This window comes from Aythya fuligula, chromosome 3 (assembly GCF_009819795.1).
Source record: "Aythya fuligula isolate bAytFul2 chromosome 3, bAytFul2.pri, whole genome shotgun sequence".
NCBI classification, from domain to species: domain Eukaryota; kingdom Metazoa; phylum Chordata; class Aves; order Anseriformes; family Anatidae; genus Aythya; species Aythya fuligula.
This window is the reverse complement of record NC_045561.1, coordinates 59,086,811-59,101,626: the sequence shown is the minus strand read 5'-3', so window position 1 is coordinate 59,101,626 and position 14,816 is coordinate 59,086,811. Positions and strand designations below refer to the sequence as shown.

At 35.9% G+C, this 14,816-nt stretch overlaps 1 protein-coding gene across 6 annotated transcripts in view; it reads right to left on the bottom strand.

Annotated features, from left to right (window-relative positions):
- DOP1A (DOP1 leucine zipper like protein A) overlaps window positions 1-14,816 on the bottom strand; it is a 61,586-nt gene that overhangs the window by 37,555 nt on the left and 9,215 nt on the right. For 4 of the 6 annotated variants that reach the window (XM_032185593.1, XM_032185597.1, XM_032185596.1 and 1 more), the window contains exons 2-10: window positions 13,951-14,142; window positions 12,535-12,716; window positions 10,227-10,397; window positions 8,463-8,652; window positions 7,814-7,912; window positions 6,654-6,753; window positions 4,128-4,237; window positions 2,138-2,246; window positions 398-518 (exon numbers count right to left, since the gene is read on the bottom strand). In XM_032185593.1, coding sequence (XP_032041484.1) covers window positions 398-518; window positions 2,138-2,246; window positions 4,128-4,237; window positions 6,654-6,753; window positions 7,814-7,912; window positions 8,463-8,652; window positions 10,227-10,397; window positions 12,535-12,716; window positions 13,951-14,088 — 1,220 coding nt within the window. In that variant the 5' untranslated portion in view covers window positions 14,089-14,142. The remainder of the gene's footprint in view (window positions 1-397; window positions 519-2,137; window positions 2,247-4,127; window positions 4,238-6,653; window positions 6,754-7,813; window positions 7,913-8,462; window positions 8,653-10,226; window positions 10,398-12,534; window positions 12,717-13,950; window positions 14,143-14,816) is intronic. The other 2 variants (XM_032185595.1, XM_032185598.1) reach the window with 1 other exon arrangement.

The following is a 14,816-nucleotide window of genomic DNA, read 5'->3' as shown; positions in this document are numbered from 1 at the left end:
AGTTTTTTCTACAAGAAATCTCATCAGCCCACACTTTCTTTTTGGGGGGGGGGAAGGGCATGGAAGTGGGAAAAACACAGATGTAAAGAATGGCACAACTAATCTACACCATCAAAACACTGAACTTCAGCTGTATCAAACAAGCAATTGTGTCATGGACAAAAAATAACAACTGCATTCTAAATGTTAAAAAAAAAAAACACAAAAAAAACTAGAGCCCTGCAGACCTTTGCAGTGAACACAGAAGTTGCAATTAATATCAACAGAACCTACATCAGGAAGAAAACAAGGTCACAGCCTCAAAGGCTTCACAGCTATGGCCTAGATACAGCATGCTTTCAGCAGCAGGAAGATGCATTTCTTTTCAAATGTAAAATACATTATACACACTGTCTACCTGCTTAGCTGTGTGTGATCTTTGTTGAAAGAAGGCTCTGCCTGAAGCTCCAGTTCTGCTTTGCACTGTGTATATAATGTTCTGAACACTTCAATCAATACATCCTCCAGGATGGCAGGGCCTAAAGAGAAATACCAGCAATGACAGCATTATATGTTACAACAGCACAACAGTCCACCCTTGAAATTAAACAAATCATTAGCTAGCTTTGGTCACTGAAGCCACAAGTCATTTTGTTCAATTTTGTAAATTACCTCAATTTCGGATTTTTTTTTCATTCCAGAAACATACAGGCAATTACAGTCACTAAGAGTATTCTAAAGCACAAGGGGAATTCTTGGTCCATACACGTACAATGGTGGCTTGATACAAATATGTCTAAGTTGAAAAGCTAGGCAAGCACATTAGCCTGGACCATGCTCAAGCATCTTTACCCTATCTTTAAGGTATTATTAAATGTGACTATGTGGATTCTCAATCAAAGGTAGTTTTTAAACAACCATTTTGGAATACCTACCCAGAAACTAGTTTATACTATTATCGTACAGAAAATATACTCAAATATTTAAATGCGAGTAATAAGAGATAAAATATTTTGAGTATCTTCCTTTTAAATGTAGGTAGGTTTTCTTTATTTTCAGATGTAAGCTACAGGATATTTTTTGAAATAGTGCCTCCTTCAGATTTGAGCTAAATCCTGATTTTTAAGATGGAAAAATAAAATAAACAACCAACTTTGAGATTAGTTCCCAAAGTGATCCTGCTGGAAATATCCCTTGTTTTCTCATGCTGTCTCCTAGTCTTACTGAATTACCTTCATTATGGTCATTACCTACATTATGGTCACCAAGCCGAAATCCTATTAGCTTCTTCTGTCTCACTTTGCTGAAAGAATCCTCATAGCTGTGCTTATTTTGAGAAAACTTCATGTGCACACATTGCCTCTGAAAACATTACTGACCCCCCAAAAATTACTAATTACCAGGAAGACAGCAAATTCTTATCAGATATTTTGTTGTTTGAAGTCTGTCTTAACCACTTCCTTTTCAAGTTATATTCTTACAATTGCTGCATTGTTATGCCTTTATTATTCTGCCCCCAAACATTTGGACAGAAGTTTCCATAACTATCAGTGACCTCCCAAACTCTTACTGGAGAAAAAAGGCTCACTTGTTGTCAATGCTTTGCCTTATCCACTTTTGTCTCAGTCCCCTGCACTTAAACTGATGAAAAACTCCATCTTAACACTCCAAACAGCAGAAAGGAAAATGAAAACAAAATAATACAAAATAAAAAAACCTTGCTTCCTAATTGGTAATTCTTCTGAAATAAAATAATTGTTTTGTTGCTAACACCTCTGAACTCTATGAGCATATTAGCAGAATGAGATTATTCCCAAAAGCAACACCTGAGAATTTGAAACTGTAAATTCACTGTTCAATTAAAGAAATGAGAAAGATCCTATTAGCATTTCTTTCAACATGCAGTCATTTCTGCCTATGACTTCAATTTCTTATTTCATGTGGTGAAAATAGAAGAAATTGCATTTGGATGAAGGTAAATCTAACAACAACATAAAATTATTAGCTTGGAAAAATCTAGAAATCCAGTAACCTGACAGTACTAGCACTGTCATTAAAAAATAAAGCTTTTTTTGATTTGACCAACAAAAGAAAAAAAAACAGTTAAGCAAACCATGTGAGACAAAATAAAGACTAGAAGTAGTAATATGACAATTACCTAGTTCAGGCTTATCCAGCAAACTGATAAGAATTCGAAAAGGCTTTAAGTCTTGCATTAATGTGCTTTCTTCTCCATGTCCATTAACTTGTAATATTCCAACCATGGCCTACAAAGAACAAGAGCATAACAGGAAAAAGAAAAAGAACACCAGAAAACAGCTTTTGAAAGAAAGATACAATAAAGGCTGCATATAAAGAGAAAACTCTCAGTAGTGGAAACCATTATCTCAATGCAGCTTATTTTCTCCAAGCTTAACTATTCTTCCAGCTTTGCCTGTAAGATCAAATTCTGATCCACAGAAATATTAATAGGTATATACTAAAATTCAAAAAGAAATAGAGAATGCCCAGTAACATACTGTAAGTAGATACCAATCTTGAGAATAAAAAAGACGACATAAAAGTAATGAAGAAATTGTTCGAGAAGGCAAGGCATGTAGAATTTAAGGACTGAATAAATAATAATCAGTCCATCTAGCATATACTAGGCCCATCTACATGACAGACCACTTTTACATCTGCTACAAATCAGGAGGTATCAGCCAGTATCCTGAAAGGAAAGTCTTTGGTACTTTAACATATCTTTAGAAGGTCAGAACTCTCAATAACTTGTCTCAGTGAGTACAATTCATTGAGAGACTACAAGAGAAGAAGGCAGACAGAACAATATATATATATATATGTATATATATATATATATATTTACATCTTCTAGACCAAACCATTGCTTTTAATGCCCTGTAAGTATTCTATGACAAAAACCAAATGGATCATCCCCATTGTCAAAAATAGCCACTCTCCATTCTAGTGTTACAGTAGTTGTATGCTTAAAAATAAATAAATTAGAAATAAACGGACTGCTTCAACTTTACACTGCCATTAGTTTTTTCAGACAGAAAAACTTTAGTGACCTTAAGACACACAGATGGGCAGATTTAAAAGGCCAACTAGAACAAGTGCCTGAAGGGTGGTAAAAGATCACTACATTTTGTATAGATGGTATGGGTGAAACTGCATCACATCCAAACCTCTCCTCAAGGTTTAGATATTCATCATCTGCCCTGGGAAGCAGAAGAGGCAAGAAAAGGGTAAAGAGGACCAGCAAGTTCCTTGTTTTACGGGAATTCAGTTCTCTTCCTCATCACTAAATCAGCAGTTCTCATTAATTTCAGATAAAACTGAGAAGTGCTAGCTCTCTGCTGGATATCAGCTTCAAGTAGCAGTAAGCTAAATATTCTTGTCAGCTACTTATGTTGGAAACCCCACTCTAATTCCCACACACAGTACTGCAATTTTACTGAATATCAGAAAAATCCTGACCTTATCAATTTGCCTTAATGAGAAAATATCTTCCTGATTTCAAGATCAGACACAGCATTTTGAAAGACATCTGTATACTTTAATTACTAGGAGAGAAGGAGCACAGTTCTTGAGACAAGGTGATCCCAGAACACTTAGCTAGGCTTGAAGGGTCAAACAGTATGACAGCCAACTTGCTTGACTATTCCTGACTGCCAGTGGACAGTGGAAAAGATGTTCCCCTTGCCTAGGGGGGATGAAGATCCTTCTTACACAGGCCTTCTGAATAATGACTTTCTGCTCACAATTTTCCGATTCCCAAACTAAAGGAATTTTCTGTAACTACATTAGTAGAAAAGAACTCCCCAATTCTATTCTGTTATAGAAAAGGCTTCAGTGTGCTGGGCTTATAATCAAGTGTCTTCCATGTATGCTGCATTCATGGAATAATAGGACAAGCAGAAATCTAACATATGTCCTGATCATATTGTTATTGTGGAGAAACACATTGTCTCATATCTTCACTACATTTTTCATTGAGAGGGTTTTAGAAGAGTAGGACATAATACCACAGTAAGACAGAAATTACATGGTCACATTGAAATGTCAAGTCACAAGACAGAGACAGCAACTTCTGTCAGTATCTATTTATGAAGATACATGCCACAATAAAATACTGTATTAGTTACCTGGACTAACATCTCCTTAGAGAAGGTATTGAAATAGTAAGTGGCATGCTCCTCAGGATTGCTGTGCCTTGTACTTCGGGGTCCTATAAGGGCACCATTGTTATCAAAACCTTCAAGCAAACAAAAGAGAAGGCAAATAAATATTTGTCTCTTAATAGAATATTTTATCAACTTCTTTAAATTACAAATTAACACATTAGCACTGGTAACTTACCAAGATGATGTCCAAGTAATGTTGGCAAGAGAAAGATGATTTTAAAGAGAGTTTAATACAAGAAACTAAGTGATACTTCCATGCAAGCAGTTTGCACACAAATCACAAAGTTTAACTTTATTCAACACTCCTAATCAAATTCCTTCTCACAAAAAAGAAACAAGTGTTCAATACCACAGCATAAACTTTATCGTTCTGAGAAGACACTCTAGGACTATGTCCCATAAGAATACGTCAATATTAATACTACGAAGACACACAATTGATTTGACAAAAGAAGAAAAGAAAGAAGGAAAGTCTGAGAATTCTTCTCAGCAGCAACCTAAAACAACCACTGTTATCTCAATGGTTAAGCTAACCAGAATTCAAAGAAATGGAATGTCATTTTTATGCCTAGAAAATGTTAGTAAGACCACTCCCAGCTATAAAACAATAGGAAGGAATAGGTAACACCAGAATCAAATAATCCGTGCAGAACATCAGACTTCAGGGAGTCTTCAAACATAACTGACTCCCCTACACATACAGTACGTGCTAGTTTATATTACAGAGTAATATAAAAGCAGCATAGTGTAAAAAGAAAAAGCCAAAATGCCAATAAGTCTCTCTGAAAATACATTTAATGGAGGCAGTAACTATTCACAGAACAGCACCAAGAATAGGCATTATGAAACTATTTTCTGAGGTTCCAGTATCTTTCAGTGGGAACCTCACTCGTGCAATGGCTATAGGAGCTTCCACAACCAAGAAAAAAGTGATTTTAGAAGCATGAAATATCTTTTTCAATGACAGCAGAAGATATATCTAATCCCCCCAAACTTAGTTAAATTGGAAAATGTAGGCACGCAGCGTGACAGTGCATTTCACTGTCTTTCTTTAAGAGATGAATAATTTGCAAGTCAAGATCCTGCAAAATGATTAAAGCATGAAAAGATTTTTGCTGAAGTTGATATATTTAATCATCTAATGGATGACATCCATCTGGCAAGAAGTTGTGTGAATTTAATATGCAGTACTAAAAACAAAGAATCCATGTAGTTTTGCAGGAAAAAAAACAAAAAACAAAAAACAAAACAAAAAAAAACAGCAAAACTAAAGAAGCCCTCATTTTTTCATGTTAATCCTTTAAATCCCTGCAGCTTCTACAACAACAAAACCAATTCCCTCATGAAAAATAGTGTTGCTTACTCCATCCATCCCTTAGTACCTTCAGTTCTCTCCCCAGTGTCCCCTGGCTACTTATTTTCCTCATTCACCCATGAGCTACCTGACTCTGATGTCTTATCTATCTGCTGGGAAAGATACTACAGCTGCTGGGAAGGGTTCTGGTTAGCCTGAGTAGTACATTTGTATTTGCTGATGAGACAGGAAGCTTAACAAAAAAGGTAAGAGCAGAGCATAAGTGTCTTCCCTCCAGAAAAGGAAAACATTTCCTTCCATTCAGTCTTTGGTTTCTATGACACACTTAGGAACTCCCACGTCTAAGATCCTGAATTCTCTCTCAAAGTGGGCTGAAAGTGGTTTTCAGGAGTAACAGACCAGCTACATGTGACCACAGATTTCATTTTCTCAAAAGAAAAAGGCTGAATAAGAGTATTTTTAATTTATTTAGAAAATGTTTTAATTTTCTAAATATTCTCTAAGTAGTTACTAAAGTCTTCTAAATAGCTGCTCTTCTCTCTCATCCTTTTCTGATTACAAACTGATTTCATACGGAAGAGCAAGCCTGTATTAATAAATGATAATCTATCATTTGGTAGTAGTAAGCGTCTGTCTTCTCAGTAATCCATTTTTACCCCCAAATGGGATTGAAATGTTTTATGCCTGTGGAAGACATGAAAAATAATTGGTGATTTGTTAATTCAAGCATGCAAATATTTAATGAAGCTTAAAGTTAAGGTTTGCATGCTCAAGCCTCTACCAATATAGTATCAACACATTTTAACATTCCATTTTATTTTCATCCCTTCTGTCCTATTATCCTTCAACTGTCACAGTCTACAATGCCTGTTCTCTGGATTTCCTTTGTAAGGTTTTAGGGAGATAAAACTTGCCTTTCAGTGTCTATGCATGCCTGAATGCAGCCCATAACTGCTGCTATAGCAAAACATACAGATAATTTATGTAACAATTAGGAGTTTCAGCATGACATTTTTCATTTATGCCCAGAGAGACAGATTGCTTTTCTTCCTCGTGACACAAATTATGCATTTCATTTTTCCAAGCAACTTTCTCTGAAGTATAGCAAAACACTGCCAATGGATGTACAATCTTTATTGCATTATCAGTCAAAAATCAAAGTGCAAACCTACCCAGAAGCCATGCATAAAGCCTTCGATTAAGCGACATATCCCTGCGCAGCACTACATGAAGGGCTGCTGACAAAATTCTGATCATGTCTGGACGCGTTGCCTGAAGTTAGAAACAAGACAATTTAACTATAAAAAGTAACATTCCTTCTATGGTAGCAGCTTAGTGCACATTAAAACATCGTTAATTTCATGTTTATATATGAATTCAGAGTAGTACAACATAATCTAACTTTCAGGAAACCAAAAAAAATTATTAGACAAACACTCTGTAGTATATATAAATATGTATACACTTCATAAATAGCAAAAATACTTCATTAGCAACTCATTTTTCTTACACGATACTTTAATTTTCCTTATTAGACAAAACCCTTGAAAGAAAACTCAACCAAAACCCAGTTAAAAAAAAATCAGAGGAAAGAATTTTAAATAAATTCCATCTGTTACTGTTTTGAAGGTTTGTATAAGTCTTAAAATTAAAAAAAAATGTGTATTGATAATTTCGTCAGCCTACCACCTAAAAAGGGACACACAAAATATTCTTATGCTAACTGATAAGCGTGAAAAAAAAAAACACTCGCACATGACAAAACACAGTTCTTTATACAGGAAAGTACAGGTTTTCTATAATTTCTAACAGACTGAGAATTTTGTGTATATACATTAAAAAAAAAAAACAAAACACTGAAGAAATAAAAAAAAATAGACCTTACAGTTTCTAGGCCTTATCTCCCATTACTCCAGCTCCACTGGGCTGACCCAAAACCAATAATTATTTTTTAATTCTTTCATGTTCTGAAGCACTTATGCTAAAAGATTAGCTTTCACTGCTTTTGAATGCTAAGAATTGGACACTTGCACATAAACAGATGATTTGCTTTCAAATCAAATTAGAGCAAATTAAAAGCTTCTGCAGAGACTAGACACAATATTATATACTGGGGTTTGGGTATGCATAAGTGGAATTTAACACATCAAGTTAGAAAGAACAAAGGTAGAGATCATGGCATGAGAATAGCCAAACTTACAAGACGAACTCTTATAGATGACCCTTCAAACTCGGAGAAAAATCACTAATAAACACTGCATAAATACTGCTACTGATAAGAAACAGTACCTTTAGGAGTTTTCCCATTAGTATCTTTTATATTAATACCTACCTGGCTCATATGGAATGGAAAACAAAAAAGGATAAGGTCCAATGTGCTCCTTTGTACTAAGACACTGGTATCTTGCACTGATGTGCTTACTGCTTCCACCTGAAGTAACAGCAGGACCAAAAAAATAAGTTATTTGCTCTCTTTTTTTAAATAGGTAGATATAACTGAACTCTCAAAAAGTAAGAGCAGTTGCTTATAAATATGGTGAAATGTATGAAATAAAGTTACTTTAGAATTTTGAATAATTAAACAGAACAGGAAGACACAGTTATTTTACCACTGAAGAAACATAACCAACAGGTTCCCTGAACTACATAAGTATAAGTATCAAGCTTTTGCTTTCTTTAAATAACAATACATTAAATGTAAGAACATTAAAAAAAAAATTACAAATAACCATTTCTAACTGAAGTAATTGAATGGAGATAAAGTTCTATACCAAACCTAAGCAGGTCTGAAACACTAACTCATCTTTGCAACACTTTCATCATACTCAAAAAAATAGGTTTAACTGGAGGTGTAACAAATTAATGTCCATTTTGTATTTTCAAAGGCTACATTCAAAGATACAGAAGATATCTATACCCCCCTGGAAGCAGCTTATATAATAAGTCTAACACCAGTTTTACTGCTGTCAGTAAAACATTACCATTAATTCAATGTCACTGCCAATTATATAGAGTTGATCTTCCATTGAAAGCTTCCTGTTGAGGTGGGAGAGGACGTAAGTGATTCCAGGCAGGCGAACTGCAGGGCTTGTGAGCAGACTACCCCAGAGAGCACTATAGAACGCTGACTGGTCCACAGCTGAGGCAACCTTCTCCAACAGCGTGTTTGTTCTGCAGAATAAAACCAAGTCAGCTGAATTAGGTCATGCAGCACAGTCCTTGCCCTCACCACTAATTCTAATAAATTAATAATCAAGCCTTACGGGAAGATCAACATTTTATTTTGAGTGGCTAAGAGAAGCCCTGGTCCTGAACCTCTTAATGCAGCCTGAACAGAGTGATCCAGCTAGCAAGCCTCGGCCAGCCTGGCTTACAGAGCACTTCTGCGTGCCCACAGCTTCACCTTACATACTTTGTATGTTCAATGGGCCAAATAACTTTTTCATCTGCTACTTGAAGCCAACTGTTGGCTGAGACACAGAGAGAGCAGGAAAGCATAGCTACTGAAGAAAAGAATGAAGGAAACAGCTTTTGCCCACTGATGCCTTGCACCAGGCACTTCTGGCAATAACAAGACATAACAATTGTTTGAGCAAGAGCTATCGCTTTCACTGCCCTCACTTCTCCCCAGTCATGGGCATCACCTCCACACAGTATGGCAGGCCCTGAAAGGCAAACTGAGCAGCCCTTGGAGAGCGATGGAAACTGCACAGTGAAGAAATAGCCCTTGCCCACTGTAGTTGGTGTGCCAACTATGCTGTATCTGCCTACGCAGAAATGGAAAGAGGTATGGTTAAATTGCTCTTCATGTACAAGTTGTGAAATTCTAGCTTCTGAAGTTCTAAGCCACATTCTACAGAAATATCAAGAATATGAAAACACATGATCAATTCCAAAACCTCAAAGCTGTGGAGTATAACTTCATCCATTATTATATTAAGATTCTACACCAATGCCCCAGCTCCTGTGATCAAGATAACCAGCAAGCCTAAGCCCCAGTCAGTGTAAGAAGAGATATTACCTCCCAGACCACTCTGCTAGAAACATAGTAATCCATACAGACTGGTGGATCATTGCTGCCTGTCTCTCACGCAGGTGATTTAATTGTAACTTAGATATAGTAACAAACAAATCTTAATGATGGAAGCTTGGTCTGTGCATCTTAAATCTAGTTCAAATATGTCTTTTAGCCTGACTAATATGGCAAAAGTAACTTCAGTGACAACCCATGAAAAGAAACAAGCAGTATGTTCACAGAACCCCAGAATGACTGAGGCTGGAAGGGTTCTCTGAGGGTCATCTGGCTCATCCCCCCTTCTCAAACAGTGCTCAAGCAGGCTGCCCAAGACCACATGCAGGTGGCTTTTGAAGGTGTCCAAGGAGGGAGACTCCACCACATCTCTGGGCAACCTGTACCAGTACTCCACAACCTGCACAATAAAGAAGTGCTTCCTGATTGAAGTGGTTCCTGATGTTTCCGGTTCCTAACATGCCATAACTGAATTATAATTCTAAGTTTACTTCATGTCAATTCCCTTTCAATATCAGGAACAACTAACAGTTAATTTACCATAATTACTGTTTGTCATCTTCCACCATAATGTTGTTCAGTTACAACTAATATGACTGAATTAAATGAGTACCATGTATCTTAAAAAAAAAATAAATCCAAAAATAAGTATGTAATAAAAGGTTGCAGGAAAAAATAATTCATCATATTGCTTTATTAGCATATGTATCCTTACCTTTCATAGTATTCTGACCCCTCCTCTAAACCAGGCAGAATCCCAGTTAACAGTCCTTGCAGACCTGGTTTCAACGTTTTCCCCAACGGGAGGTAATAAATCTCATACAGACTCAATAATGTTGGCTTGACAGACATAGCGGCATTGGCAAGGAGTGGAAATAGCCCAGAACTGTGGAAAAATAAAATTTACCTCTTTTAGGAAGCTTCTCACGTGAGACAGTTTCATTCATATCATAAAACTTTTGCAGATATGCCCAATGTAGTTCTAAATGTCAGGCTTGTAATCTCAGAATTTAGCACTGATGCAGACCACCGTGCTGCACAACTGCCTCCCAGATTGACAGATTAATATCATGAGCTTTAACAGTAAAGCACCAAAGGCCCAGAAATGAACATGCCTTTCACTAATGACACAAATATCAAACTAGAAGCAAGTATGCAAGATAAAATGCTAATTTTGTCAAGCTACATCACAATGGAAAAAACATTTTAAAATACATTGTCTTTCCATTTCTTTCCACTTATTAAGAACAAACAAAAATAGATGGGAACCACTGAGGTAGTTTATAAAAACACTTTTTATAATAAAAGAAAAACAATGACCTTTTACATCACCAAATAATCTGAAGATACATTTTAAGGCTTTTGTACTGCTAGGTAGCAACAAAGTCTACTTCAAAATTCAGCCTGAAATAGATTCTCAACCTAAAAATAAACTCACTGTTTACACTGAAATATTTAAAGGATTGAAATAAAAACATATTTTTGAGTTTACCATGAAAATGTAGGTTCATGAAAGTTAAAAATGTGATCAGCTAAATAAAGGAGATTATCCTACATATTAAGATCATTTCTGCTGTTGCTATTAAATGTATGTAACAAATTATGACAAGTAACAGCAATAATCAGTGGTGTGTAAACACAACCATAGTTTTCAAAATCAGCGAGGACTCAAGATAGAATGCTCCTAACAAATGGAGGAAAATAATGAACAGGAAAAAAAAAGTTTGAGACTTAAAAGTTTAGGTCTTAAAAAAACCTACAGATCCATTATTAAAAATCATTCTGAATATAAAGTTTACAGATGTTACAGAGTTTACAAATAACAGAATTGTTTGTAAAAGTTATTTTTGCCTTTATCTACAAGAATCACTGTCTTGCCATTGTCAATGGGTTTGTTTTTCTGCAGAAAATGCCTTTTGTTCTATAACTAGCACACTACCCACAGTCTTTCTTTGTAAGGCTACTAATCGTTCTTCAAGATTTGATGCTCAGACACATTCTGCTTACATGAAAAATACTGGAATCTTTGATAATGCCATAATCAGATTGTCTTCATCTCCTCCCAAGCATCAGCAACAATGGCTCTTAGTTACATTACACAAGGTAGCATTTTTCACTATCCTTGAACTTATTGTTAGCAAGATGCTGCAGCTACTGAATTACCACGCAGCCAAAAAATTGTGAGCTATGAGTTCATAAAATCTTTAAAAAAAACATAAAACCAGAAAACAGATCTCTCCATACACAAAAGTAACTATATATAGATGTATTGCCAATGCAAGACAGAATAACTGAAGTTAAGGTACACAATTTATTTCCAAGCGTTAATATACATTTTTGCTATGTAATCAGAATTCAATTTTAAATCTGTGATTTCTCAACTTGACGGAATTTTAATCTCTAGGGATAGCTAAAGATTAAAAACTGTGTGTATACACATATGCACACATCCTTCTATTCCTTGCATAATAAACAGCTCAACGTCTTGCCCTCCCTCACCCACCCAAGAACCTGTTGGAGGTTTAGGAATCAGTATATTTTCACTATACTTCATTTTCAAGGTTATCCTTTGCTTTCATTACAGTCAATTCTATAGATCGACAGCAAGATATGTATCACAATCTTTCTGTTCTGTTGCCCTGACTCCTTGGAAGAGACAGTTTCTTTAAGACAAGCTACAAATCACAGAGAAATGTAAATACATTGAAATAAACGTTAACATTTCAATTACTTCAATCTATGTACATGCATGCACAAAACTTTGTTTCCATAAAGAAATAATGAATTCCAGATTTCCTAGCACTAGCAAGTTTGTTCCTAAGCAAAAAATTAGGTAACCTGCGTATCTTTTGGTATACATGTACAGTACTCAGAAGAACACTATTACACAAGCATCAGTAACATGAGCAAAAGAAGCTGGGTGATTCTTGCCATGTAACAAAGCAGTACTATTAATATAAGCTTCAGGAAGCCAAAAGCATCTCAACCGTGCATTCAGAATACAGTTGTTTAAACTATTGTACCTGTATAGGAAAAGATCTTTGGCCAAGCGCTTGGGCCCAATGATTTTGAAGATGATCTCATACGTTTCAAGTGCCTTCCGATGAACCCCGCCCGGCAGAGCTGGATGAAGGCATTGTGCTAAGCGCTTCCCTATAGTCAGCTTTTTTGGAACTACCTGGTACTTTGCATTGTTCTGTAGCACCTGACAAACAAATCAACACATTAAGAAAAACAGAACAAAGCAAGTAAGTTAAACATCATACACACATTTTACAACTGAGTTCCCAAACACAGTCAGTCAAGACACACACCTGGTTTTACAACACAACTAACAAACCTTTTAACATGTACTTTGGAACTTTTTATTTGCAATGCCTTTCCACTTGTACACCTGCTACAGCTGGAAATGCCAAGGCAGAACTTCACTTGCTGCAGGTTCCTCACTCACAGTTTGTTCACTTTGTTTTACTAGTCCTTTTATGCTACAATCACGCTTCAGTAGTTCAGGACAAAAATTACTGTCTCCACTTGTTGAAATGCATTGCCAGAAGCTCAAAGATGACTAGTAAAGTTCTCCCAAACAACTCACCACCCAAAGTTTAAAAAACTGCCATGAGTGGGGCAACACACTGAAGTTTGCCACTGTCTGAAACTGTATAAACACTTCAAGACTAGAACGCTTATTTCTATTTGTCTTTATGTTTTTCTTCCACTATATCATAGCTCTCACATGCTGTAAGAACTGCTATGATTTTTTAGAAAAGTTCACACAAAGAAACTATCCCACTGGCATTGCCAACACTACTATCCCTTCTTGATTTTCCACAAGGTTTAAAGGACAAAATGTAAATGCCTTCTGTGCGAAATTCTGCAGAGCTTCACACTGGTAAAATGTGTGTGTGTAAAGGGAACTTTATGACCCTGACTGGAGATCCCAAACTCAGAGTAATCAGAACAAGATCTTACATGACCTGTAAACATTTGTGAACTGCTATTAAAGATCACTGATATTACACATTTAATGTATTAACTGTTAGCATGAATCAGAATACCTTTCTCTGGCCGACGAATTATTTGATCCCCATTCTATAACTCATACTTTACATAAAAATACTTATATTTATGCTGGCTTCTACTTCTCACACTATTTTAATAAAATTAAGTGAGATAAAAAGTAAATGTCATCAATAAAAAAACATGTTTATTTCTACTATGTGGACAACTTTCCTTCTTACTTAAAATTAGATAGCATTCTACTGTAAGCCTTAGAAAGGCAGTTGTTTGATTTTATTGCTCCCTGCACATACTCAACATATGGTTCAAGCTTTAATTATTTCCAAGCATATTAGACTGATGGAACCTTACCCTTTTACATCATCATACTAACACTCTTTGTCAGTTCCCGAATCTTTTCCAAAGGCACCTGACAGGCATACCTTGTTCAGCTTTCCCAGCGCAGATATTAAATCTGCCCATTCACTGGAATATTCGAAGTTCTTCAGCGCTTTGTCAACTGCTGCTACATAGTTTCTGTACTTGGAATCAGTCAGTAGTTCCAGCTCCTCCGTGTTCATCCTCCCACGGTGTCCCCACTAGAGACTAGCTTGTAATTCATGTACAACCATTACCTGTTCAAAATACATAAACAGAAACAGACGCTATTGCTTCCAGAGACATATTACTAAAATGATTTCATTGAAAAAGCAAGACATTTTCCTTATGAGAGGCATTTCAGAAATACCAAACTAAAATCTGAGTATTTACAGCAAATCCTACACAAAGGCTAACATATTGCACACAGATATTTGACACATAACCAAGAGAGTGCATTTATAATCAAGACCTCTTAAAAAAAAAGACAAAACAAAACAAAAAAACACCAAGCACTTGGAAAATTAATGCCTTGCCCCTGCCCAAAAAGCTGTTTATTGTCCTTCTGAAAACAAGAGATGCCAGTCTTTCAGAATCACTTCCAGATAGAGGATGAGAACGAAGGACACACACAATAGTCACACATTATTGAGAAGTACTTTAATTCCTCAACACTTGCTTTTACAAGACCTGGTATTTTAACTCAGCAATACAACTATTTTGTGTTTGTTTTGTTTAAATCATTATCAGCCACACATACAGAAAGTATAACATCAGTGGTGTTCTGTAATCAGAGGCTTTCACAATTTGCTCTCTATATTCTCATCCCACAGGAGTTTACACCAAGTAATGAAAATATTCTAGTCTGAGAAACAACACCTCATACATATAGGGCATAAACTATTTATTTCATGAAATTCAACCCCTTTTT